Genomic DNA, 27854 nt, shown 5'->3' with positions numbered 1-27854 from the left:
GCGGTGGCTGCAGCTTATAGGCCAAAAATGAGGTGACAGATTCCCTTTAAGGATCTAAAAACTAAAAGTGTAAAAATTGCTAATTTTTCAAAATTTTTCACCAAAATTCAGACATTTTTCCTGACTAAACGTAAAACATCTTGACCTTACCACTGACACCGGTCAAATTTCAAAAATCGATCAGGAAGGTCAAAATTGGTTTGGTCACTATGGGATTGGCCTGACGACGGATTGGCCTGATGACACTGCTGACCATCCTCTCCTACTCTCTAGGCTCCAGTCACTAGGCATTAAGGACACTGCTCTTTCCTGGTTCTCCTCCTATCTTTCCGACCGCTCCTTCAGTGTTCTGTTTTCTGGCTCCACTTCATCTCCTCTTCCTCTCACTGTTGGGGTACCTCAGGGCTCAGTCCTTGGCCCCCTTCTCTTCTCTCTCTATACGGCCCCAATTGGACAGACCATCAGCAGATTTGGCTTTCAGTACCATCTTTATGCTGATGACACACAACTGTACACATCATCCCCTGACCTTACCTCCGCTGTACTACAGAACGCCACTGACTGTCTGCAGTCTCCAACATCATGTCTGCTCTCTATCTGAAACTCAACCTCTCCAAAACTGAACTTCTTCTGCTCCCACCATCTACTAACCTCCCTAAATCTGACATTTCCCTCTCTGTGGGTGGCACCATAATAACACCCCGACAGCAGGCACGCTGTCTGGGTGTTATGTTCGACTCCGATCTCTCCTTCACCTCCCATATACAATCTCTTGCCCGCTCATGCCGCTTACACCTAAAGAACATCTCTAGAATCCGCCCTTTTCTCACCATGGAAACAACAAAAACTCTCACTGTCGCCCTGATCCACTCCCGCCTGGACTACTGTAATGCTCTATTAATTGGCCTCCCTCTCACTCGACTCTCCCCTCTCCAGTCTATCCTTAATGCAGCAGCCAGGGTTGTCCATCTGGCTAATCGTTACTCAGACGCGTCCGCTCTTCGCCAGTCGTTACACTGGCTGCCAATTCATTACAGGGTACAATTCAAAGTACTTGTTCTCACCCACAAAGCTCTCCACAGTGCGGCACCCCCTTACATCTCCTCCCTCATTTCTGTCTATCGGCCTAACCGACCGCTGCGCTCTGCAAATGACTTTCGACTAACCTCTGCCCTAATCCGTACCTCCCACTCCCGACTCCAAGACTTCTCCCGTGCTGCGCCAATCCTCTGGAATGCTCTACCCCAAGATATTAGGATCATCCACAATTTGCATAGTTTTAGGCGCTTGCTCAAAACACATTTGTTCAGAGCGGCCTATCACATTCAGTAATCAAAGTCATGTTATGTTTGTGTGTGTGTCACACACCATTCACTATCTCCATCTAACCCCCACCCCCTGAAGATGGCTGGACCGTCATTGTAAATACATCATTGTAAATACAAACCTATGCTTTGTATCTCCCCCACCTCATTGTAGATTGTAAGCTCCACAAGCAGGGTCGTCTTATTTCGCTTTAATTATTGTATTGTTAACGTTGTTACTTATGACTGTTGTGTTTGAAACTGTTCAACTGTAAAGCGCTGCGGAATATGTTGGCGCTATATAAATAAAGATTATTATTATTATTATTATTATTATTATTAAAGAAAGAAATACAGAAAATATTTGCAAGATTGGCAACAATTTTCAAAAAAGGAAAGTTATTTCAAGCAGATAGTTTTCACCTAGTGCCCCTTTACAAATGGTCATGGAGGGGGGATGTCCACCTACATACAGACAGACAGCTGTGGTTATACAATGAGAACCAGATAATGCAAACGTCATTAGCCATAGAATAGTTTAGAGGTGTCGAAGACCCGTCCTCCCGGCCGGCTGGTGGCATTGTTGTAGTGAGGAGGTTCACATTGTCATATCTGTGCCAGTGTTTGCGTAGTAGACTCTCGATTTGGTAACATTGTCAAGATGTGATTGTGCACAAACACCCTCCCTTTACTAAAATTCTCACAGGGGAATGTTCACAGCAAAAGAAAAGTACATTTATTACAGTGACGACTGCAAACTGGAAAGAGGCGCAGAAGACCCAGCCCTTACTGACAGCAGGCTAGAACAACAACATTTACTAGTGTATGGAGTTCAGCGTGACTCATGATCAGGACTAGACGATTATTCGCAATGCCGGTCACAAACAGAGAGATGAAATTAGGAAATATGTTCCACATCAAAAATGTAGGAGCTGACAAAAAAATTAGTCTGGTGTTAAATTATTATCCTGGCATGTACAACTTACTAATAGCTGGCACATCAAAATGACATGAGTTCTGTCTACGTCAATTTTCACAGTCCTATCTTTTACAAACATCTGTCATAATAAAAACGACTCTCAGATACAAGAATTGTTATAGATAATATAAAGATATAATAAAAAATGTATTTAAATACGACATGGGGGGCTGTCTGCGGGACCCCAGGTTTTTTTCTTCAACAATTTCAGTTTTGGGAAAACCACATACGGCTGCAATGCTGGGAGTGTGGAGTGTGGGTGCTGACAAAAGCCGAGATATACCAGTGTAATGAGCAGGACATGGAGGAGGACGTCTAGACAGGATATGATAAGGTTATATACTGTTCCTGCTGCTGTATACTGGGAATGATAGAAATCCACGTTAACAAAGTATGTCAGAATCAATGATATTGTATATATCTGCCATGTACTAAATAATTAAGAATGTATGATGTTTTGCTTATATAGCGCCATCATATTCCAAAGCGCCTTACGGACATTGTCTCCATTGGAGCTCACAATCTAGATTCCCTGTCAGTATGCCTTCGGAGGGGGAAGGAAACCGGAGAACCCGGAGGAAAACTCTGCAAACACGGGGAGAACATACAAACTCCTTGAAGATGAACATAGCACCTCCAACCCCTTATCCCATAACTTATCAAAAACTTGATTATTTCTCTCTAATAAGCACCTGTAATTTTGAACTATGGTGTATATTAGTTTAGACCTTCCAAGCAATCTAAGATTAAGTGCATTCAGTCATTCAGGCAAATTCTGCCTGGATCCCGCCTGAAAAAGCGCTCAATAAATGTTAAATAATGAACACATGTAGAGTAATGCATATTTTGAACTGTCCTCTCACCTCTCCCTCTTTGACCACTGACAATCTGGCTTCCACCGGCACCATTTCACTGAAACTGCCCTGACTAAAGTCACCATAATACTGTATGTAGGGGAGCTGTGGGGCCATCATTCTGTAAGTAGGGGAGCTGTGGAGCCATCATACTTTATGTAGGGGGCTGTGGGGTTGTACTATATACAGTTGATTGTAAAAGTATTCACTCCCTTAGCATTATTCATGTTTTGCTACCTTACTACTTTTATTTTTATTAATTTTTTTTGAGGGTTTGTTTTGAGGGTAGAACATGCCTACAACTGTGAACATTTGGTTTTCTTTTTATTGTGAAGAAAACAATAAATAGGACAAAATTACTGAAAAACAGGATTTTTGGGTTGCTTACCGTAAAATCTGTTTCTCGGAGCCTTCATTGGGGGACACAGGAACCATGGGTGTATGCTGCTGCCACTAGGAGGCTGACACTATGTACAGAAAAAGGTTAGCTCCTCCTCCGCAGTATACACCCCACCGACCGGCACTAATTTCCTCAGTTAGTGAGAAAGCAGTAGGAGAAGTAACAAAATAGAGTAAAAACAGAACAGACAACTCAACTGTAACCAACAAACAGAACAGGAGTTGCAGAACATGGGAGGGTGCTGTGTCCCCCAATGAAGGCTCCGAGAAACAGATTTTACGGTAAGCACCCCAAAAATCCTGCTTTCTCTATCGCTTCATTGGGGGACACAGGAACCATGGGACGTCCCAAAGCAGTCCCTGGGGAGGGAGAAGCAAACTTCCATTAGGTCTGAGAACTCACCACCGCCGCCTACAAGATCCTTATGCCTAGGCTGGCGTCCGCCGAAGCGTCGGTGTGGACCTTGTAAAATTTGGCAAACGTGTGGATCGAAGACCAGGTTGCAGCTTTGCAAAGCTGCAGCGTGGAAGCTCTGTGGCGCACCGCCCAGGAGGCACCCACTGCCCGGGTAGAGTGAGCTCTAATTCCAGGAGGGGGCAGTTGATGCATGACCCGGTAGGCTTCCAAAATTGCCGATCTTATCCAGCGAGCAATAGTAGCCTTGGAGGCCGGCTGACCTTTCCCCGCACCATCTGGAATGATGAAAAGTGAGTCTGTCTTCCGCAAGGGAGTCGTCCTAGCCAGGTAGACCTTCATCGCCCTGTCCAGGTCTAGCTTGTTCAAGGAGCGCTCAAGAGCGTGGATTGGACCCGGACAAAAGGACGGGAGAACAATGTCCTCATTTAGGTGGAAAGTGGACACCACCTTAGGAAGGAAGGAAGGCGGGGGCCGCAGGACCATCTTATCCTGGTGGAGAACCAAGAAAGGGGGGGCGACAAGAAAGGGCAGTCAATTCCGACACGCGCCAGATAGAGGTGATGGCCACCAGAAAGGCTACTTTCCAGGAGAGAAGGGATAGGGAAACTTCCCTGAGTGGTTCAAAGGGTGAACCTTGTAGAGCCTCCAGGACCAGATTGAGATCCCATGGATCCACAGGAGAGAGGTACGAACGTGCCGCATGAGACACTCCCTGAAGAAAAGTCTTGACTTGCGGACAGGCGGACGTCTTCTGGAAAAGAATGGAAAGCGCCGAGACTTGACCCTTTAAAGAGCTGAGGGCAAGGCCCGCATCTAGAACTGTCTGGAGGAATGCCAGGATAGATTGGAGGGAAAAGGACATGGGCGGAATGTCATTGGCCTCGCACCAAGTGAAATAGGCCTTCCACGTACGATAATAAATTCTGGAAGACGATGGCTTTCTAGCCCGGATCATGGTGTGAATAACCCGATCCGAAAAACCTGACCATTTCAGAATCGCGGTCTCAACAGCCACGCCGTTAAATTGAGCAGCAGAGAATTGGGGTGGCAGATTGGACCCTGAGACAGCAGATCTGCTCTGTCTGGAAGCTTCCAGGGGGCGTCCGTGAGGTTGACGATGTCCGCGAACCAAGACCTTCTGGGCCAATCTGCCTTGATTTTCTTCAACAGCTTGGGAAGAAGAGGAAGGGGAGGGAACAGATAGGGGAGCTTGAACTGAGACTAGGGAATGGTCAGAGCATCGGCGCCCACTGCGAGAGGATCTCGGGCCCTGGATACGAATTGTGGAACCTTCCTGTTCAGGCGAGACGCCAGCAAATCTACATCCGGAGTCCCCCAACGATGGCAAAGCTGATGAAAGGCGTCCAGATGTAAGGACCACTCTCCCACCACGAGACCCTCGCGGCTGAGAAAATAGGCGGCCCAGTTGTCCACGCCGGGAATGTGCACCGCGGATATCGCTGGGACTGATACCTCTGCCCAGTGGAGAATCTTGGACACTTCTGCTAGAGTCGAGGAACTTCGTGTCCCCCCTTGGTGGTTAACGTATGCCACCGCTGTGGCATTGTCTGTCTGAATCCGGAACGGCAGACCCCTGAGAAGCCTTTCCCAGTGAATGAGAGACAGATAAATCTCCTGTATCTCGAGGACGTTGATCGGCAGAGTTGTCTCTTGAGTCGACCACCGACCCTGAACAGTCTGATTGCGAAACACTGCACCCCAGCCGAGAATTCTGGTGTCCGTTGTCACAATCTGCCAGTGAATCGGAAGGAATGACCGGCCTAGGGAAATGAGAGATGAGGTCAGCCACCAATTGAGGGACTGTTGACCCGGCACGAGAGGCGAATTGGACGATCCAGTGAAAGGACAGACCTGTTCCACCGAGACAAGATGGCCTGTTGAAGCGGTCTTGAGTGAAATTGAGCAAAGGGAATTGCTTCGGCCGTCGCCACCATCTTTCCCAAGACTTTCATGGCTGACCGGAAAGATGGAAGTTGGGGGCTCTGCAGCGATCGTACATCTCGCCGCAGAGAGATCATCTTCTCTTTGGAGCGAAAGACCCACGATCGACGGGTGTCGAACAATAAGCCTAGAAACACCAGACATTGAGTCGGAACAAGGCAGGACTTCCTTTTGTTTACGAGCCACCCGAATCTGGACAGGATGTTGAGAACGATGGTAAGACTTTGGTGAGCCTGGGGAAAAGACGGAGCTTTGATTAGAATGTCATCGAGGTATGGAAAGAGGACAAGACCTCTGATCATCAACAGGGCCATCAACGCCGCCATGATCTTTGTAAACACTCTGGGCGCAGTGGCTAGACCGAACGGCAGGGCGACAAACTGGTAGTGGTCCTGATGAATAGCGAAACGCAGGAATTTCTGATGCCCGGGAAAGATGGGGACATGCAGATAGGCATCTTGAATGTCTATTAAGCACATGAATTCCTGCGCCTCCATGGAAGCGATTACTGAACGAAGGGACTCCATCCTGAAATGTTGCAGGCGGACCCTTTTGTTCAGTAATTTGAGATCCAGAAAGGGCCGAACCGCGCCGCCTTTTTTCGGCACTACAAACAGGTTTGAGTAAAACCCTGTGAATCGTTCTGTTTCGGGAACGGGCACAATCACCCCGGAACTGAGAAGAGAGGCGATGGATGCAAAGAAACCCGGAACTAAGGCGGGGTCTTTTGGAGGTCGGGACTCGAAGAAGCAATCCCGTGGCCGAGAAACGAACTCTATCTTGTATCCTGAGGATACAACTTCCCTGACCCAAGCGTCTTCCACCGAGGCAAGCCAGACGTCTCTGAAGAAAAGGAGTTGGCCGCCCAGTTGGGAAGGTGCCTCGGAACTTTGTTGATAGTCATGCCGATGTGGACCGTCCAGTTCTGGACCTGGAGATTCTGCCCTGGGTGGAGTGAGATCGCCAGGAGGGAGTGCGCCTAAAGGAGACCTTCTTCCTATCCTGGCGTGCTTGCGGCCTTTGTTGGTTGGAAAAAGGTTCTGCCGTCGCGACACGATGGAAAGACCGAAAGGGCTGAAACTGACGCCTTAGAGGGGGTCTACGAGGCTTGGACTGAGGGAGAAGAGCTTGTGCCCCCAGTGGCGTCTTTAATAATCTGGTCCAGCTGGGATCCGAAGAGACGCGCTCCCTGAAAAGGCAGATTGGTAAGGGACTTTTTTGATGACAAATCCGCCTGCCAAGCCTTAAGCTAAATTGTACGCAGGATTGCAACTACGTTGCTGTGCGCTTGAGCTGTGCAAGACGCGGCATCTAAGGAAGCAGAGACCAAATATTCCCCTGCATGGGAGATCTGGTTGGCTAGCTTGGCCGGTCGCTCCGGTTGGGCTCCATCAAGAATGCCTTGGCGGAGATCCTCCACCCAAGTAGCTATGGCCATTGCTACTCAAGTGGAAGCAAAGACCGGGCTTAGCACCGAGGCAGCCGCTTCGAATGCTGACTTTGCTAAGGATTCTATGATCCTGTCGTTAGAATCCTTCAGAGACGCCACACCTGAAATCGGAAGGACCGTGTTGTTAGATAGTCTGGACACAGGAGCGTCTACAGAGGGGGAAGCCGACCAGTTGTCGATGAGCTCTTGAAGAAATGGATACAGCACGCCGAGACGTTTCCCTCTTTGAAAGCGCCTGGTCGGATTTTCTCTTTTCCTGGTAAGGAGCTTGTCAAACTCAGTGAGAAGCGACGACTCTGGAAGGTGCTTCTGCCCGTCTGAACGAAACCTCCTGATCTGAGGGTTTTGCAGGGGAGTCTGTGATCTCGAAAGTGTGGTTGATCTCTGCAATGAGGTTCTGTACCGTAACCTTCATGTCCGTGGTATGGTCCGAATAGAGCTCTAAAATCCCTTCGGATGGTGCATCCGAGAACGCTTCGCCCAACTCGGGTGAGGAGGCACAGGAAAGAGATTGCTGGGAAGGACTATGTGGTGAGTTGGGCGATGGGAGGATTCCGGCCGGAGATCCTGCCTGGGCCTTTTGCGACTCACGCTGGCTGGTTCAGATGGAGCCTCTTGTGACCTGCTGGATCCTGCAGAAGTGTCCAGGGGCAACTTATCAAGAACGGCCACTAGGGACTGTGACACCCTAGTGAGATCTGCCACAGATTGTGATAGAGAAGAAGCCCACCCAGGAATGGGGGATTCACTGTCACATGGAGCAATAGGGGGCTCCAGGGCGGCGGGCACAATGGGATTGCTGCAGTCAAGGCAGAAGGGAGTGGACTGACCTGAGGGAAGTTTGCGTTTGCAAGAACATGCAAAGTACTTGACTAAGTGCAAGTGGAGGAAGCAGGAGGATGAGCACGATCAGGCTTAGACTTAGACATAATGAAGGAAAGTCACTGAAGCAGTGCCGGAAGGTTGGGGGACAGGAGGCAGAGGAGGGTGTCAATCTGCAGAGCAGAGCTACTCACGGTCCGGTGTCCTGTAGATGCTTCCAGCAAGCGATGCTGTACAGCTCGTCTGGACCTGCAGGGCCACAGATAGAGGAGACGGAGTCCGGCTGACAGGCTGAGAAAATGGAGGCAGCCTGAGGAGCAGGATAGAAAAGCGCGCACTTCCTTGAGGAGACAGGGAGGAGTGGGCGGGGCTAACTGCAGTAAGGAGGCCAAAGAAGGCGCCGCTCGCTGCCAATAGGCAGGCAAGGAGTGGGTGGGCCAAGCGCCGCCTCAGGAGCTCAGACACCGAGGGAGAGAGCGGTGGGCGGACCTAAAACGGGCGGGAGAGAAGCCCACCTAAGAAGGCGGGGGCCGCGGCCGTGACGCAGATCAAGGCCCAAATTGAAGCCGGGGCCTGGAGTAAATGCGGCGGCCGCCAGGAAGCGCGGAGACATCGCTGCGCTGCCGCGGCGACCGCTCCACAATGGATCTCTGCCTGAAGCCCGGCTGCCGAGATGAAATGAGATAAGTGCAGCCGGGGAGGGAGAGGGGGTTTAGGGTGAGGAAGAGGCTGCTGAGAGGAGCCATGATACCTCAGGATACATGCCACTCAGAGGTCCCATACTTACCCTCTACCTGTTCCTGTCTTCTGAGGGGCAGAATCCTGTGGAAGAGGATGATACCTTCATCATCCGGTTTAGAAGGATGTCCGCGTCCCTTCCAGACCGACAGGCTCTGGTGGGCGAGTGGGTGGGAGACGGGGGATGAGGACCAGTCTGGATCGCCTGACACGCATCCGTGCTAGGGGCTCTTGGTCCTGATGTGGAGAGCTATGAGGATACGGGGTGGCAGTACACGCCGTACTCAGTCTCTTTGTGGGACTACAGATGTGACCATTCACTCTGTATCCCTCCGAAAACCTGAAATGAAGCACACTGAGGTAGATATGGGTCTCATGAAAGACCCGTGTCCACCTCCTACTGACACTAAGCTAAACTGAGGAAATTAGTGCCGGTCGGTGGGGTGTATACTGCGGAGGAGCTAACCTTTTTCTGTACATAGTGTCAGCCTCCTAGTGGCAGCAGCATACACCCATGGTTCCTGTGTCCCCCCAGTGAAGCGATAGAGAAACTTCAGTGTGCATAACTATTTTTGCCCATTTCTCAAGGCAAAACTGCTCCAGCTCCTTCAAGTTAGATGGCTTCATCTGGCAAACAGTAATCTTCACGTCTGACCAGAGATTTAAATTGGATTAAAGTCAGGGCTTTGACTAGGTCACTCCAAAAACATGTATGTTTCCCCTTAAACCACTCGAGTGTTGCTTTGTGTATGCTTTGGGTCATTGTCTTCTTGGAAAGTTAATCTCCCTCCCAGTCTCAAATCACTGTCAGACTGAAACAGGTTTTGCTCGAGAATATCCCTGTACTTTGCACCATCCATCTTCCCTTTGTTTTAGAGATGTAGAAAAGCACAGCACACCCTGCTTCTACAAGCAGATCCCTGACTTAAAGATAGTAATGTGGAAGTATAGTACTATGTCTGACCACTGTAGTCTATGGCTTGGCAGAGCGGGACATTTAAATTACTTTTTGTGTTTTTTCATCATGGACTCATTTGGCCGATTGCAGGGATTAGTAATGTGAACAACCCTTAGGCTAGGATCACACTACCTTGTGTGATGAGAGAAACTCGCACGAGTCTCTCGCATCAACACCCGGTGCTACTGCCGGCACTCAGGACCGGAGCTGAGGCTGCATAGAAATACATGCAGCCGTAGCTCCGGTCCCGAGTGCCAGCGGCAATGCCGGATGTTGATGTGAGACTCGTGCGAGTTTCTCACATTACACACGGTAGTGTGATCCCGGCCTTAGACTGGATTCGCACCATTATGCATTACCCAGCATTAGGTGTAAATGTAACCAGGTCCACCACAGATAGGATAGACCTGGAGGCCAATTATATTCTGCTTTAAAGAAACAGAACTGTTTTTCCCCTAAACCTGTGTATATAAGTATGCCGCTTTAAACTCCTGTCTCTCTTTGCAATTGCCTCTTTTGCACTCTGTTTGCAATTTTCAGAAATCCCATACAAATGAATAGTCATGTCGGTGGAGAGGTGGCTCCATGTACTGCAGTGTATGATGGAGCCCCGGTTCTCAAGATAGATGCAGGACGATTCCGGCGATGATGTGAGATCGCATCTATTATACATCAATCTCTCTCTGTACAAGCCATAAAGATCAGTTATATGACCCCATAGAAGTCCAAGGAGATACACTGACTAGCGTAGAATTGCATATAGGATTATTCAGAAGCTACTATTGGATTCATATCAAATTCAACGGAAAAGAAGAAACGGTGGCTTTATCATTAGCTTTTCTCATCCAGATGCATTGCCTCTAGGGTAAGACGTCTTCGTTATACAGTGCTGTACAAGGGCAGTATACAGAGGGACAGAGTGCCCAGGGCTCAGCGTATAGGACTGCAGGGACTCATGCAATCCTACCAGCTCCGTGCAGATCAGTGCCAAAGACAGCTTCTCTTTTTGCTCAGTGCTATAGGATACTATACTTTCTGGCAGCATCAACAAATTATTATTATTATTATTTTTTCCCACTTTCCACTTGAGATCCATGAATTGATGGACTAATTTAAGGCCTTGTTGCCACGTACCAATAAATATTGCATTTTTTCTACATTGTTTGTGTACAATATCTTTTGAGTATTAGGCCTCGTTCACACGTACCGTTTTTTTTTCGCGTTTCCGCGGCGGTATTTTCCACGAAAAATAAGCATCCCATGCATTCCTATGGGATTCCGCAATGCTGTGCTAATGCTGCGGTTTTAACCGCGGCGGAATCGCTTCGGGGTAAAAAAACGCAGCATGCTCATTAATTTCGCGGAACCGCGGCGATCCAGCACCCATAGGAATGCATTGTTCTGCTTACTTTCCGCATGTGGAGAGGGGCGGGAAGGCTGCACGGGACGTCGGAAGGTGAGAATATTTTTTTTTTATTATCATTTTTTACATTCTGTCTTTTACTACTGATGCTGCATAGGCGGCCTCAATAGTAAAAGTTGGTCACACTCGTCAAACACTATGTTTGACGAGTGTGACCAACCTGTCAATCAGTTCTCCAAGCGATGCTACAGATCGCTTGGAAAACGCTAGCAATTCTGCAAGCTAATTACGCTTGCAAAATGCTAGTTTTTTCGTGGGAAAATCGTGGGAATTTAACCCCTTCACCCCCAAGGGTGGTTTGCACGTTCATGACCAGGCCAATTTTTACAATTCTGACCACTGTACCTTCATGAGGTCATAACTCTGGAACGCTTCCATGGATCCCGGTGATTCTGACATTGTTTTCTCGTGACATATTGTACTTCATGTTAGTGGTAAAATTTCATTCAAATAACTTGCGTTTATTTGTGAGAAAAACGGAAATTTGGCAAAAATTTTGAAATTTTCCAACTTTGAATTTTTATGCCCTTAAATCACAGAGACACGGCACACAAAAAACTTGATAACTAACATTTCCCACATGTTTACTTTACATCAGCACAATTTTGGAACCAAAATTTTTTTTTGTTAGGAAGTTATAAGGGTTAAAAGTTGACCAGCGATTTCTCATTTTTACGACACCATTTTATTTTTAGGACCACATCACATTTGAAGCCACTCTGAGGGGTCTATATGATAGAAAATACCCAAAAGTGACACCATTCTAAAAACTGCACCCCTTAAGGTGCTCAAAACCACATTCAAGAAGTTTATTAACCCTTTAGGTGCGTCACAGGAATTTTTTTGAATATTTTAAAAAAAATAAACATATAACTTTTTTTCACAAAAAAAATACTTCAGGTTCAATTTTTTTTATTTTACCAAGGGTAACAGGAGAAATTGGACGCAAAAGTTATTGTGCAATTTGTCCTGAGTACGCTGATACCTGATATGTGGGGGGGAACGACTGTTTCGGCGCATGGCAGAGCTCAGAATGGAAGGAGCGCCGTTTGACTTTTTCAATGCAAAATTGGCTGGAATTCAGATCGGACGCCATGTCACGTTTGGAGAGTCCCTCATGTACCTAAACAGTGGAAACCCCCTACAAGTGACCCCATTTTGGAAACTAGACCCCCCAAGTAACTTATCTAGATATGTGGTGAGAACTTTGAACCCACAAGGGCTTTACAGAAGTTTATAACGTACAGCGGTACAATTAAAAAAATCATATTTTTTCCACAAAAATGATCTTTTCACCCCAATTTTTATTTATCCAAGGGTAACAGGACCCTAAAAGTTATTTTGCAATTTGTCCTGAGTACGCTGATACCCCACATGTGGGAGTAAACCACTATTTGGGCGCATGGCAGAGCTCGGAAGGGAAGCAGCGCCATTTGATGTTTTTGGCTGGAATTGAGATCGGACACCATGTCGCGATTGGAAAACCCCTGATGTACCAAAACAGTGGAAACCCCCCACAAATGACACCATTTTGGAAACTAGACCCCCTAAGGAACTTATCTAGATGTGTGGTGAGCACTTTGAACCCCCCAGTGCTTCACAGAAGTTTATAACGCCCGGGTGTGAAAATAAAAATTTGTATTTTTTCCACAAACATGATCTTTTAGTCACCATTTTTTTATTTTCCCAAGGGTACCAAGAGAAATTGGACCCCAAAAGTTGTTGTCCAATTTGTCCTGAGTATGCTGATACCCCATATGTGGGAGAAAACTACTGTATGGGCACACGTCGGGGCTCGGAAGGGAAGTAGTGACGTTTTGGAATGCAGACTTTGATGGAATGGTCTGCGGGTGTCATGTTGCCTTTGGAGAGCCCCTAATGTACCTAAACAGTGGAAACCCCCACAAATGACCCCATTTTGGAAACGAGACCCCCTAAGGAACTTATCTAGATGTGTGGTGAGCACTTTGAACCCCCAAGGGCTTCACAGAAGTTTATAATGCCCGGGCATGAAAATAAAAAAATCGTATTTTTTCCACAAACATGATCAATTAGTCCCCAATTTTTTTATTTTCCCAAGGGTAACAGGAGAAATTGGACCCCCAAAAGTTGTTGTCCAATTTGTCCTGAGTACGCTGACACCCCATATGTGGGAGAAAACTACTGTATGGACACACGTCGGGGCTCGGAAAGGAAGCAGTGACGTCTTGGAATGCAGACTTTGATGGAATGGTCTGCGGGTGTCATGTGTGTTTGGAGAGCCCCTGATGTACCTAAACTATTGAAACTCCCCACAAGTGACCCCATTTTGGACACTAGACCCCCCACGGAACTTATCTAGATGTGTGGTGAGCACTTTGAACCCCCAAGTGCTTCACAGAAGATTATAACGCTCGGACGTGAAAATAAAAAAATCATTTTTTTCCACAAAAATGATATTTTTGCCCCCAATTTTTTATTTTCCTAAGGGTAACAGGAGAAATTGGACTCCAAAAATTGTTTTGCAATTTGTCCTGAGTAGGCTGATACCTTATATGTGGGGGTAAAACACTGTTTGGGCGCATGGCAGAGCTTGGAAGGGAAGGAGCACCATTTGACTTTTTGAACTCAGAATTGGCTGGAATTGAGATCAGACGCCATGTTGCATTTGGAGAGCCCCTGATGTGCCCAAACAGTGGAAACCCCCAATTCTAACTCCAACCCGAACCCCAACAAACCCCTAACCATAATCTCAGCCCTAACCCTAGCCCTAATGGAAAAATGGAAATAAATACATTTTTTTTATTTTATTATTTTTCCCTAACTAAGGGGGTGATAACGGGGGGTTTGATTTACTATTTATGGCGGTTTTTATATTTGGCAGCTGTCGCACGCTAAAAGACGCTTTTTATTGTAAAAATAGTTTTTGCATCACCTCATATTGAGAGCTATAATTTTTCCGTATTTTGACCCACCGAGTCATGTGAGGTCTTGTTTTTTGCGGGACGAGTTGACGTTTTTATTGGTACCATTTTCGGGCACGTGACATTTTTTGATCGCTTTTTATTCCGATTTTTGGGACGCAGAATGAACAAAAACCAGCGTTTCATGAATTTCTTTTGGGGGGGTGCATTTACACCATTCCGCGTGCGGTAAAATTGATAAAGCGGTTTTATTCTTCGAGTCAGTACGGTTACAGCGATACCTCAATTTAGGTTTTTTTTATGTTTTGTCGGTTTTATGCAATGAAAACTATTTTATATAAAAAATAATTATTTTTGCATCGCTTTATTCTGCGAGCTATAACTTTTTTATTTTTTCGCTGATGATGCTGTGTGGCAGCTCGTTTTTTGTGGGACAAGATGACGTTTTCAGCGGTACCATGGATATTTATATGTGTCTTTTTGATCGCGCGTTATTACACTTTTTGTTTGGCGGTATGATAATAAATCATTATTTTTTGCTTCGTTTTTTATTTTTGAAGGGGTTCACTAAAGGGGTTAACTAATGGGACAGTTTTATAGGGCGGGTCGTTACGGACGCAGCGATACCTAATATGTGTACTTTTATTGTTTTGGTTTTTTTTATTTCCAAAAAATGGATTTATTTGGGGGAATATATATTTTTTTTTTTCTAATTTATTTGGCGATTTTTTTTAAAATTATTTTAACACTTTTTTTTTTATTTTTTTTAACTTTATTAAATAGTCCCAGGTGGGACATCACTGTCCTGTGACAGATCGCTGATCTGTCACATCACAGATCACTGTGACAGATCAGCGATCTGTCACAGGCAGTGCAGAAGGCTTCCTCATGTCTGCGCTTTGCAGGCACTGAGGAAGCCAGCTTCCTGCAGGCCCCCGTCGCCATCTTGGATTCGGGGGCCTGCGGGAAAGGAGCCCCCCGCAGCAGCGCTGCACATTGCGCTGCCGTGGGGGGCTCAGGGAAGCACGGAGGGAGCCCCCTCCCTGCCGATGCTTCTCTTTAACCCCCGGTACACCGCGATCATGTTTGATCGCGGTGTGCAAGGGGTTAACGTGTCGGGGGCGGTCCGTGACTGCCCCTGACACATTGTGCTGGGTGTCAGCTGTGATAATCAGCTGACACCCGGCCGCGATCAGCGGCGCTCACCAAGTGGGCGCCGCTGATCGCGGTAGACGTACTATCCCGTCCATGGGCATAGGGGCCCGGGTCCCATGGACGGGATAGTACGCCGAATGTCAGGAAGGGGTTAAAATGCGATTTTCCCGCTGAATGGAATTCCGGAATTCTCGCGGTAATTTCCGAGAGAGTTCCGCTACGTGTGAACCCAGCCTAACTGTCCAAGCAAAGTGGATGTGATCTTCCTGCCTATGGTGCGTTTAAAGACACTGTTGAACTACACTTTTCGGGGTGTTTTTTTCTATATCTGCTTCAATGTGGAACCTAAAAAAAAAATATTAAAAAAAACCTTTTGTTTTTAAGTGCTGAATAAAAGCGTTTTTGAACCAAAAAAAAAAAAAAAAACAAACACACACATTGAAAACGATGCTTCAGTTCTGCACCAAAAATACATCAAATAAAGAGGAAAAGGTAGCTAAAATGCAATGGTATAATTTTTTTTTAAAAGCAATAAAAAAAAAAACAGCATTTATGTTGTGTGTGCATATTGCCTCTTCAGAGCGGCTTAGAACTCTAGCGCCGCCTACTGGAAGTAGCAATCGTAAAAGTCAGTATCGACCCTTTAACGAGCCTTGCAATATGACTTAGGATAAAAGCCAAACCAGTCTCAATTTGCAGACACAATGTTTCGGGGTACTGCCCCTAATCAGTGCAAAGTATGATAATCTGGTTTGGCTGTGTGTTATCCCTTGGATCCCGGTCAGATGCCTCTCATACAACCAAACCAGATCTCACACTTTACACTGATGAGGGGTGGCACACCAAAACACAGTGTCCGCAAATTGAGATTCTAGTTTGGCTTTTATCCCAAGTCATGTGGCAAGGGTTATAGGATCGCTAATTCCAATAGGTGGCACTAGAGTTCTTGTCCTCTTTCTCTCTGAAGAGTCAATTTGCATATTTAATTTCCCAGAGGAGCATTGCAAGGTAAGGGTACCGTTACACCTAGCGATGCACCAGCGATCCCGACCAGCGATATGACGCGGTCAGGATCGCTGGTGCATCGCTAAGTGGTCGCTAGTGAGCTGCCACACAGGCAGATCTCACCAGCGACATCGCTGGGGACGGGGATCGCTACTTACCTGTCAGACGCGGCGATCCTGCGTCCTCCCGCCCGGCTCCACGCGTCGCTCGACGTCACAGCAGGAAGCGCCGCAGGAAGCTGACGACGAGAAATGATCCAGGAGCTTCTCGCGCGATCAGCGATAACCAGCGGGGGAGCCGGTCGGAAGTATCACATGCAGCGATATCGCTAGCAATATCGCTGCAACGTCACAAAATCGGTGACTTTACAGCGATATTGCTAGCGATATCGCAGTGTGTAACGGGGGCTTAAAGCTTAAAAGCCTCCTCACATTGGCATACCAGGCTTGCTGTGTGTGAAGACGCCACAGGGTCGTTTTAAATGGGCAGATAAATTGCCCACATTAACATCTACATACTGCTAAGTTTTTTTTTTTGTATGAACAATCGTTTATAAAGCCCATTACATTGATGTCAGCAGCACACCGTGTACAAGAGGATATACTGTTGGAAACAGTAATTTATATAAAGCCCACAACATTGAAATCACAGCACCCAAGCAAAAAAAAGTCATGAAATTATGGAAATCACAGGATGGATAGACATGTTACTGATGTGCAAACGTGGGCATTCACCATGAAGAGGGCTAATGTCATGCTGTGACTGTATGTGATTAGGCAAAGGGGCTATATACAGTCCCTAGGTCTGGGGCCCTTACTATCCCTGCTCCCAAAAGGTACCTCTGATGGTGATGAGGTTTGGGCCACGTGCCTTACCATTCTCCTCTTATACCGTAAGCTGTCCACTCCCCAGTAGGCCTGGGACTGAAATGCTAGTGTATAAATGATAACAAAAAGCAGCTAACATACAAAATATTAATCCAAGACAGAGAGGTATATAGGGAAGGGTAAGAAAGTACAAACCAAATGGGAATAGAAAAATGAGGAAAGAAGACACCAAAAATCAGTACAGCGACTCCAGGGAACCACGAAGAAAACTTTCACTGATGAGGAAGAGAAGGTCTGGCCAGATTTTATAAAGAGAGGAAATTCTTCATTCCAGGTGCACTAACAGTTCGGCATTACATGGATTCGGTGGCGGAACCAGCGGTATGACCATTTCTCCAAAGTGTCCCAGGAAACAAGCCTAACTAAGAGAAAAATGGCCCTAACAAGAGAGTCCCCTTTTTATTACACTATGGGAAAAACATGACAGTGTTCTGTGTCTTAGGAGGGTCATGGAAATACCTGCACAACACCACTTCCTATAGAGAGTAGCAGCCCACATGCCCAGCCATTGATTCATTCTTACAGGGCATTTTAGAGTCTCGCTCTCATTATTTATGGGGTTCCCAGTCGTTGGTACTCCCAGCGATTGACCAGTTCTTCCCTATGAACAGAGATCAACAAACCCTAAAGTCAAATCGAGGAGTGGACTTAAAACAAAACATCCTATACGTTCTATCAAATTCCCCTCCATTTACGATCCACTTATTGGTTGTTTGGAGTTTATTAATTTACAGAACCCAGTCCAGAGGTCAGGTCAGTAGTCTCTGGTGTTTGGAAAGGAGCGCTGAGATCCTCCTCCTACCTTCTGGCACCTGGGCCTCTTCTTTTGATTAGCCGAGACTGACGCGATATCATTGTTGCAGAGTGATGGACATGTGACACCAGGCCAACTAATCAAAAGAAGAGCTTCTGATGAAAAGAAGTAGAAGGTGGTTTTCATGGCTGCTGTCAGACAGCCCAAAACTGCTTACATTGCGGCTGAACTGCGCCCTGTAAATAGATTCACGCCAATTTTAATGAGTTTTTTTTTTTTGCATACTTCATGTGGATCTTTATATGTGTCCCAAGCCAAGAGGTTCAACTGTAAAATGTTTATCTTGTGTTGTGTCAAATATATGATTTGTATATCTGCAACAAAGTAAAAAAAGGTGCAAAAACACGTATTAAAAAAAATCCCAAACACATTGCAGCCACATGTGAACATAGCCTTAGAGTCATAATCATACTATCATTTTTGCTAGAGGTTGTATACACTCCCAACAGGTACAAACCGTATCTCTGTGCCCCTCACCCAGTAGGGAAGGCAGACCCTTACCCCTAACTGGGGGACACCACAGCTGTCCACTGAGGTCTATGTGGCCTGTGTAGCTCTAGAAGCAGCCTCTATAGACTACAATAAAGCAGACAGCATGGCCACTTTGGGTTGAAGTGTACACATAACGCGGCAGCTGGAAACTGAACAACAATCACCACCCAAGTCTCATTTTCCCAATAGTGGTGCATCAGTGACCGACACGTCCTGTATATTTGGCGGTGATGACAAGACAGACCTGAGTCTGTATGAGAACAGGTAATGTAATGTGAATGACTGTATATTTTATTTTACGCTTAAACTGATACATAATTCAGCATAACATTATAACAGGGGTGCATACAGAATATCAAAGAGCTTCTCTAAAAGATCCAGTCAGCATCTAGGACATCAAAAACTCCCTGGATTCAAACCAACCAGAGCCCAGTATTCACTTACTAAACTGCACTGTGCAAATAAAACATGAGCTCCGATTGGCCACATGAGACACAGCGTATATCAGAGGCAATAATGGGAATAAGAACGAGGTGCATCAGCGGCGTCACAACAGTCTCCATTATCGGGAAGTTCAAGAAGAAGACGTGGGTTCTGATCCAACAACTTCATCATCGTCATCAGTCACCTACAAAAAGAAGATAATTCATTAATTAGCTGCTGATATATGTATTACAGTATGTCTAATGGCTCATTGAACAGGAGATATCACTGGTCCAGAACCAAGTTTTCACCAGCGGGTAAACCGCACGCTATAGTGGCACTGCACGGAGACAGACTGCACACTATACTGGCAGTGCTCAAAGACAGGCCGCACGCCATAGTGGTAGTGCTCAAAGACAGGCCGCACGCCATAGTGGCAGTGCTCAAAGACAGGCCGCACGCCATAGTGGTAGTGCTCAAAGACAGGCCGCACGCCATAGTGGCAGTGCTCAAAGACAGGCCGCACGCCATAGTGGCAGTGCTCAAAGACAGGCCGCACGCCATAGTGGCAGTGCTCAAAGACAGGCCGCACGCCATAGTGGCAGTGCTCAAAGACAGGCCGCACGCCATAGTGGCAGTGCTCAAAGACAGGCCGCACGCCATAGTGGCAGTGCTCAAAGACAGGCCGCACGCTATAGTGGCTCTGCACGGAGACAGACTGCACACTATACTGGCAGTGCTCAAAGACAGGCCGCACGCCATAGTGGTAGTGCTCAAAGACAGGCCGCACGCCATAGTGGCAGTGCTCAAAGACAGGCCGCACGCCATAGTGGTAGTGCTCAAAGACAGGCCGCACGCCATAGTGGTAGTGCTCAAAGACAGGCCGCACGCCATAGTGGTAGTGCTCAAAGACAGGCCGCACGCCATAGTGGTAGTGCTCAAAGACAGGCCGCACGCCATAGTGGCAGTGCTCAAAGACAGGCCGCACGCCATAGTGGCAGTGCTCAAAGACAGGCCGCACGCCATAGTGGCAGTGCTCAAAGACAGGCCGCACGCCATAGTGGCAGTGCTCAAAGACAGGCCGCACGCCATAGTGGCAGTGCTCAAAGACAGGCCGCACGCCATAGTGGCAGTGCTCAAAGACAGGCCGCACGCCATAGTGGTAGTGCTCAAAGACAGGCCGCACACCATAGTGGCAGTGCTCAAAGACAGGCCGCACGCCATAGTGGCAGTGCTCAAAGACAGGCCGCACGCCATAGTGGCAGTGCTCAAAGACAGGCCGCACGCCATAGTGGCAGTGCTCAAAGACAGGCCGCACGCCATAGTGGCAGTGCTCAAAGACAGGCCGCACGCTATAGTGGCTCTGCACGGAGACAGACTGCACACTATACTGGCAGTGCTCAAAGACAGGCCGCACGCCATAGTGGCAGTGCTCAAAGACAGGCCGCACGCCATAGTGGTAGTGCTCAAAGACAGGCCGCACGCCATAGTGGCAGTGCTCAAAGACAGGCCGCACGCCATAGTGGCAGTGCTCAAAGACAGGCCGCACGCCATAGTGGCAGTGCTCAAAGACAGGCCGCACGCCATAGTGGCAGTGCTCAAAGACAGGCCGCACGCTATAGTGGCTCTGCACGGAGACAGACTGCACACTATACTGGCAGTGCTCAAAGACAGGCCGCACGCTATAGTGGCACTGCACGGAGACAGATCACACACTATACTGGCAGTGCTCAAAGACAGGCCGCACGCTATAGTGGCAGTGCTCAAAGACAGGCCGCACGCTATATTGGCAGTGCTCAAAGACAGGCAGCACGCTATATTGGCACTGCTCGCAAACAGGCCACACAATATATTGGCAGTGCTCGCAGACAGACCGCACGCTCTAGAATTAAAGCATAGACAGACTGCACACAATAATGTTAATGGGGCACTCCGGGGAGATAAAAATTTTTTTGTACTGTCCCTGCCTTCATGCACTACAAAGATGAGATACCCAGTGCCGTTTTACTATTTTTATAATCCTTGTAATATAGTGACAGCAGCTGCTCCTCACTGCTCCCCCTTCCTTCTGGGTTAACACACCACACACCAGTGTGCAGCTCCCTCCCTGTAACAGCCAGCTTGAGAAGGGGGGGGCATGGCCATGCCCCGTTCTCTACATGAGGAGACTGGTTGATAATAGCATGAAGCTGCACACTGATGTAATGTCCCAAACAGAGGGGTGAGCAGTGAGGAGAAGCTATCGTCACACCAGCTCTCTGATAATGGTTCCCTTTCTGAAGTCCGTGAAGAGGTGGTGTGGCCTGCTTCTGGCTTTTAGTAGCAGCAGCCAGTCCCCTGATAATGTCTCCTTCATTGCAGGGAACAGGCTACACCCCCTGTTCTCAGGATGGCTGTTTCTTACAGGGGAGAGCTGCACACTGGTGCATGAAATAATGACCTAAACAGGAGTGGGCAGCAGTGAGGAGCAGCTTCTGTCACGATGAATTACAAGAATTATAAAGATCATAAAACTGCCCTGGGCATCTCATCTTTAACGTGTATGAGTGCAGGAAGAGTACAAAAATGTTTTATCTCCCCGGAGTGCCCATTTAATGTGCAGACTATTGTGATAATGCAGGTACACACTGACAGAACTGTTGCATTATTTACCTGTGGCCACACCAGCCGTGATGACGCTTAAAAATAATTACATAATTACATGTTCATTAAATGTCAACTAGGAAGTTTATTTTTCTTATTTCTGGTTATGTGGTCAAAGAAAAAAAATCCTGATGGCCTTCTAAAATTATTGCTCCCAACTTTTTGGGGCTCAGTTTACTCCAAAACTTGTTGCAAACAGCGCAGAAAAATGTGAATTTTTCGCTTCATTAAAATGTTTGGAGGGTATATGAAAATAGCCACAATAAAGAACTAGCACATGATGTAATAATATTTACAATGTGACCACGGTCTTAAAAATGTGACCGCCCCAGGTGAGATTTCAAAGGTGTACGTAAAATAGTGAGATTTATTGGGAACTGACGTGAAGAATACATTCTGTGCATGACGCTGCACAAGTGAAAAAAACTGGTGATTTATAGATCTATTCAATACTGAGCAACTAAGGTCTTTATTGAAGGGGCAACACGCTAACTGCATGGATTAAAAAAACAAAATTACAAGATTTTAGTGTCCGCCATATAATGCAGCAAAGTTTAACTGCAACGCCGCCATCTAGAGGCCATTATGTGACCTGTAATACATGGACTAAAGAGTTGTTCCAAAAAAATTCCCTCCCTGCATTACAGATCATGAAAAATCATGTGAGGCAAGAAAAGGACTAATGCAATCAAAAAAGTGCACAAAAAATAGTAATAACTAAAAGGTTGGAAGTGTCGCCCACAGAGTGTAAGGGGCGAACTATACAAATGTATGGGAGCTACAGAAACAGCCATGGTGCGGGCACAGTTGGTCCCCATGTCCGGGGCAGCGTCTCAGCCGCAGCTCCCAGTTTCAGCTATTGGCTGCAGTGCTGACATCACGCCGATAGCGCGGCAGACAGCAGCGTGACCCAGCCAGCCCCGCTGTTTCAGTAATTCCAATCCACTTGCATAGAAGCGCTCAACTATTTTCGCAGCCCGATCTGATGTGGCCGCACCTTGGATTTGTTATTTCGGTCTCACCCATGAATAGCTGGAATGGTAATTATCTGGAGATGGGGCAAATGTGCCCACAAATTATCTAATGATGTGTGAATGTGCCATATATACTGGAGGTTGTGTATCTATAGATTTAAAAAAAAAGTATATTTATTTTATACTCTCACATTATATATTTGTCATGCTGCAGAGGGTGATGTGTCTTCCGCAGTAATGTCGCGTGATCATAGCATAAACTCTATGATTTTTGAGCTTTCAGGTGAAGACACAATGTAACATCACTACAGAGGACATGTTCTCACTAGCATCATAGTCCATCATGCAGCAAGAATGGCGATGAATGCTGCATTTCCCAACAGAGGTCCTTAAAAAGGCTGTTGCCTTTCAGAAAATACTGGTCCCTGGGCGCAATTTGTTTCTAAAAAAACAAACCCTGCCTTACTCACTGTCCCCAGGTCCAGTGTGCCGCTTCTCCATCACTGCCCCCCGGTGTCTGATATTGGCTGCACCACTGACATCACATTGACAAGCAATCAGCGAGCCGAGAGGCTTTGCCCATGTAGATGGAACGGCCCCGCTCAGAGCCACTGATTGGCTGCCACACTGTTGATGAGATGTCAGCGCTCCAAATATATATCACACTGGTATGTAAAAGTTTGGGTAAAAATGACTTATTGTGAACAGTTAAGCAAGTTGAAGGTGAAATGATAGAAGGTCTAAATTTACAGGTGGGACATTTTCTTTGTATTTTAGGCAAAAAATATATTTTCAATTTTTACATTAAAAAATTACAAAAAGGAAAATGGGCTGATGCAAAAGGTTTGGGCACCCTGCATGGTTAGAGCCTAGCAGCACCCTCTGTTTGCAAGTATCACAGCTTGTAAACACTTTTTGTAGCCAGACAAGAGTCTTTCATCCATTCTTCCTTGGAAAAGTCTTCCAGTTCTGTGAGATTCCTGGATCATCTTGCATGCACTGCTATTTTGTGGTCTAGCTACAGATTTTCAATGATGTTCAGATCAAGGGACTGTGAGGGCCATTGTAAAACCTTCAGCTTACGCATTTTGAGATCGTCTATTGTGGATTTTGACGTGTGTTTAGGATCATTATCCATTTGTAGAAGCCATCCTCTTTTCAACTTCAGCTTTTTTACAGATGGTGTTATGTTTGCATCAACAATTTGATGAAAGTTCATAGAATCTATTCTTCCTTATATCCGTGAAATGTTCCCCACCCTATTGGCCTGAACACAACCCCAAAAAATGATTGATCCTCCCCCATGCTTCATGGTTGGTGAGATGTTCTTTTCCTGAAATTCTGTGCCCTTTTTTCTCTACACACATCATTGATCATTGTGGCCAAAGTGTTCTATTTAAACCTGATTGGTCCACATGACTTGTTTCCAAAATGCATTAGACTTGTTTAGATGGTGTTTTGCATACTTCTGACGCTGAATATTATGGTGAGGACACACGATAGTTTTTTTCCCGATAACTCTTTCATAAAGGCCATATTTGTACAGGTGTCTCTGAACAGCAGAACAATGTACAACAACTCCAAAGTCTACTAAATCTTTCTAAAAGTCTTTTGCAGTCAAGCAGGCGTTCTGATTTGCCTCTCTAGCAATTATATGAGCAGCTCTCACTGAAATTTTGCTTGGTCTTTCAGACCTTCAATGTTCCTGTTAAAGCGAACCTGTCACCAGGTTTGCCCGATATGAGATACGCTCACCACCTTTCAGGCCTTACATACAGCATTCTATAATGCTGTATATCTGCCCCAACATGACTTGCAAGACAAGAAAAACTGATTATACTCACCTGTCGGGTGGTCCAGTCCGAGTGGTGTCACTGGTCTTGGTCCGGTGCCTACCTTCTTTTAGATGCGGTCTTCCTTCTTGCTTCGTGTGTATCACGTGTCATCCCTATAGTCTCCCCAGCATCTCACACCTTCCGAAGTATGATAGTGAACAAGCCATAATCCTAACAGGCTAATTAAGGTCTGAAACCTGGTCAAAGAGCACACAAATCTCCAAGGGTGACCAAACTTTTTTGGCCCATTTTTCTTTTTGTAATATTTAACCCCTTTACCCCCAAGGGTGGTTTGCACGTTCATGACCGGGCCAATTTTTACAATTCTGACCACTGTCCCTTTATGAGGTAATAACTCTGGAATGCTTCCATGGATCCCGGTGATTCTGACATTGTTTTCTCGTGACATATTGTACTTCATGTTAGTGGTAAAATTTCATTCAAATAACTTACGTTTATTTATAAAAAAAAAAAAAAAAAGGAAATTGTTGAAAATTTCGCTATTTTCCAAATTTGAATTTTTACGCCCTTAAATCACAGAGATACAGCACACAAAAAACTTGATAAGTAACATTTCCCACATGTTTACATCAGCACAATTTTGGAACCAAAATTTTTTTTTGTTAGGAAGTTATAAGGGATAAAAGTTGACCAGCGATTTCTCATTTTTACAACACCATTTTATTTTTAGGGACCACATCACATTTGAAGCCACTTTGAGGGGGCTATATGATAGAAAATACCCCAAAGTGACACCATTCTAAAAACTGCACCCCTTAAGGTGCTCAAAACCACATTCAAGAAGTTTATTAACCCTTCAGGTGCGTCACAGGAATTTTTTGAATATTTAAAAAAAAAAAAAAAAATGAACATTTAACTTTTTTTCACAAAAAAAATATTTCAGGTTCAATTTTCTTTATTTTACCAAGGGTAAAAGGAGAAATTGGACTGGAAAAGTTGTTGTGCAATTTGTCCTGAGTACGATGATACCTGATATATCGGGGGGAACCACTATTTCGGCGCCTGGCAGAGCTCAGAAGGGAATGAGCGCTGTCTGACTTTTTCAATGCAAAATTGGCTGGAATTCTGATCGGACGCCATGTTATGTTTGGAGAGCCCCTGATGTACCTAAACAGTGGAAACCCCCCACAAGTGACCCCATTTTGGAAACTAGACCCCCCAAGAAACTTATCTTGATGTTTGGTGAGAACTTTGAACCCCCAAGGGCTTCACAGAAGTTTATAACGTAAAGCCGTACAATTATAAAATCATATTTTTTCCACAAAAATGATCTTTTCACCCTCAATTCTTACTTTCCCAAGGGAAACAGGACCCTAAAAGTTATTGTGCAATTAGTCCTGAGTACGCCGATACCCCATATGTGGGGGTAAACCACTATTGGGCGCATGGCAGAGCTCGGAAGGGAAGCAGCGCCATTTGACTTTTTTGGCTGGAATTGAGATCGGACACCATGTCGCGTTTGGAAAGCCCCTGATGTACCTAAACAGTGGAATCCCACCACAAGTGACCCCATTTTGGAAACTAGACCCCCCCAAGGAACTTACCTACATGTGTGGTGACCACTTTGAACTCCCCCAGTGCTTCACAGAAGTTTATAACGCCCGGGCGTGAAAATAAAAAAATCGTATTTTTTCCACAAACATGATCATTTAGTCCCCATTTTTTTTATTTTCCCAAGGGTACCAGGAGAAAATGGACCCCAAAAGTTGTTGTCCAATTTGTCCTGAGTATGCTGATACCCCATATGTGGGAGAAAACTACTGTATGGGCCCACGTCGGGGCTCGGAAGGGAAGTAGTGACGTTTTGGAATGCAGACTTTGATGGAATGGTCTGCGGGTGTCATGTCGCATTTGGAGAGCCCCTGATGTATCTAAACAGTGGAAACCCCCCCACAAATGACCCCATTTTGGAAACTAGACCCCCTAAGGAACTTATCTAGATGTGTGGTGAACACTTTGAACCCCCAAGGGCTTCACAGAAGTTTATAACGCCCGGCCGTGAAAATAAAAAAATAATATTTTTTTCCCACAAAAATGATATTTTTGCCCCCAATTTTTTATTTTCCTAAGGGTAACAGGAGAAATAGGACCGCAAAAGTTGTGTTTCAATTTGTCCTGAGTAGACTGATACCCCATATGTGGGGGTAAAACACTGTTTGGGCGCATGGCAGAGCTTGGAAGGGAAGGAGCACCATTTGACTTTTTGAACTCAGAATTGGCTGGAATTGAGATCAGACGCCATGTTGCATTTGGAGAGCCCCTGATGTGCCCAAACAGTGGAAACCCCCAATTCTAACTCAACCCTAACCCCAACACACCCCTAACCCTAATCTCAGCCCTAACCCTAGCCGGAAAATGGAAATAAATACATTTTTTTTATTTTATTATTTTTCCCTAACTAAGGGGGTGATAACGGGGGGTTTGATTTACTATTTATGGCGGTTTTTATGTTTGGCAGCTGTCACACGCTAAAAGACACTTTTTATTGTAAAAATAGTTTTTGCATTACCACATATTGAGAGCTATAATTTTTCCATATTTTGACCCACCGAGTCACGTGAGGTCTTATTTTTTGCGGGACGAGTTGACGTTTTTATTGGTACCATTTTCGGGCACGTGACATTTTTTGATCGCTTTTTATTCCGATTTTTGGGACCCAGAATGAACAAAAACCAGCGTTTCATGAATTTCTTTTGGGGGGTGCGTTTACACAGTTCCGCCTGCGGTAAAATTGATAAAGCGGTTTAATTCTTCGGGTCAGTATGGTTACAGCGATATCTCATTTAGGTCGTTTTTTTATGTTTTGGCACTTTTATGCAATAAAAACAATTTTATATAAAAAATAATTATTTTTGCATTGCTTTATTCTGCGAGCTATAACTTTTTTTATTTTTCGCTGATGACGCTGTATGGCGTCTCGTTTTTTGCGGGAAAAGATGACATTTTAAGCGGTACCATGGATATTTATATGCGTCTTTTTGATCGCGCATTATTGCACTTTTTGTTTGGCAGTATGATAAATCATTTTTTGCTTCGTTTTTTATTTTTATTTTTTAAGGGGTTCGCTAAAGGGGTTAACTAATGGCACAGTTTTATAGGGCAGGTCGTTACGGACGCAGCGATACCAAATATGTGTACTTTTATTTATTTATTTATTTTTTATTTCAAAAAATGAATTTATTAGGGAATATTTTTTTTTTTTAATTTAGCGATTTTTTAAAAATTATTTTTACACTTTTTTTGATTTTTTTAACTTTATTAGATTGTCCCAGGTGGGACATCACTGTCCTGTGACAGATCGCTGATCTGTCACATCCCAGATCACTGTGACAGATCAGCAATCTGTCACAGGCAGTGTGCAGGTTTCCTCCTTGCCTGCGCTTTGCAGGCACTGA

General features: G+C 45.7%; 1 protein-coding gene across 2 annotated transcripts in view; it reads right to left on the bottom strand.

Annotated features, from left to right (window-relative positions):
* Positions 1-18833: 18833 nt before the first annotated feature.
* NFU1 (NFU1 iron-sulfur cluster scaffold) overlaps positions 18834-27854 on the bottom strand; it is a 49851-nt gene continuing 40830 nt past the window's right edge. For both annotated transcript variants that reach the window (XM_073569117.1, XM_073569118.1), the window contains exon 8: positions 18834-19191. In XM_073569117.1, coding sequence (XP_073425218.1) covers positions 19138-19191 — 54 coding nt within the window. In that variant the 3' untranslated portion in view covers positions 18834-19137. The remainder of the gene's footprint in view (positions 19192-27854) is intronic.

Source organism: Dendrobates tinctorius, unplaced genomic scaffold (genome assembly GCF_039654945.1).
Source record: "Dendrobates tinctorius isolate UK_male_01 unplaced genomic scaffold, ASM3965494v1 ptg000022l, whole genome shotgun sequence".
Classification (NCBI taxonomy): Eukaryota; Metazoa; Chordata; class Amphibia; order Anura; family Dendrobatidae; genus Dendrobates; species Dendrobates tinctorius.
This window is presented reverse-complemented; position numbering and strand designations above follow the sequence as displayed.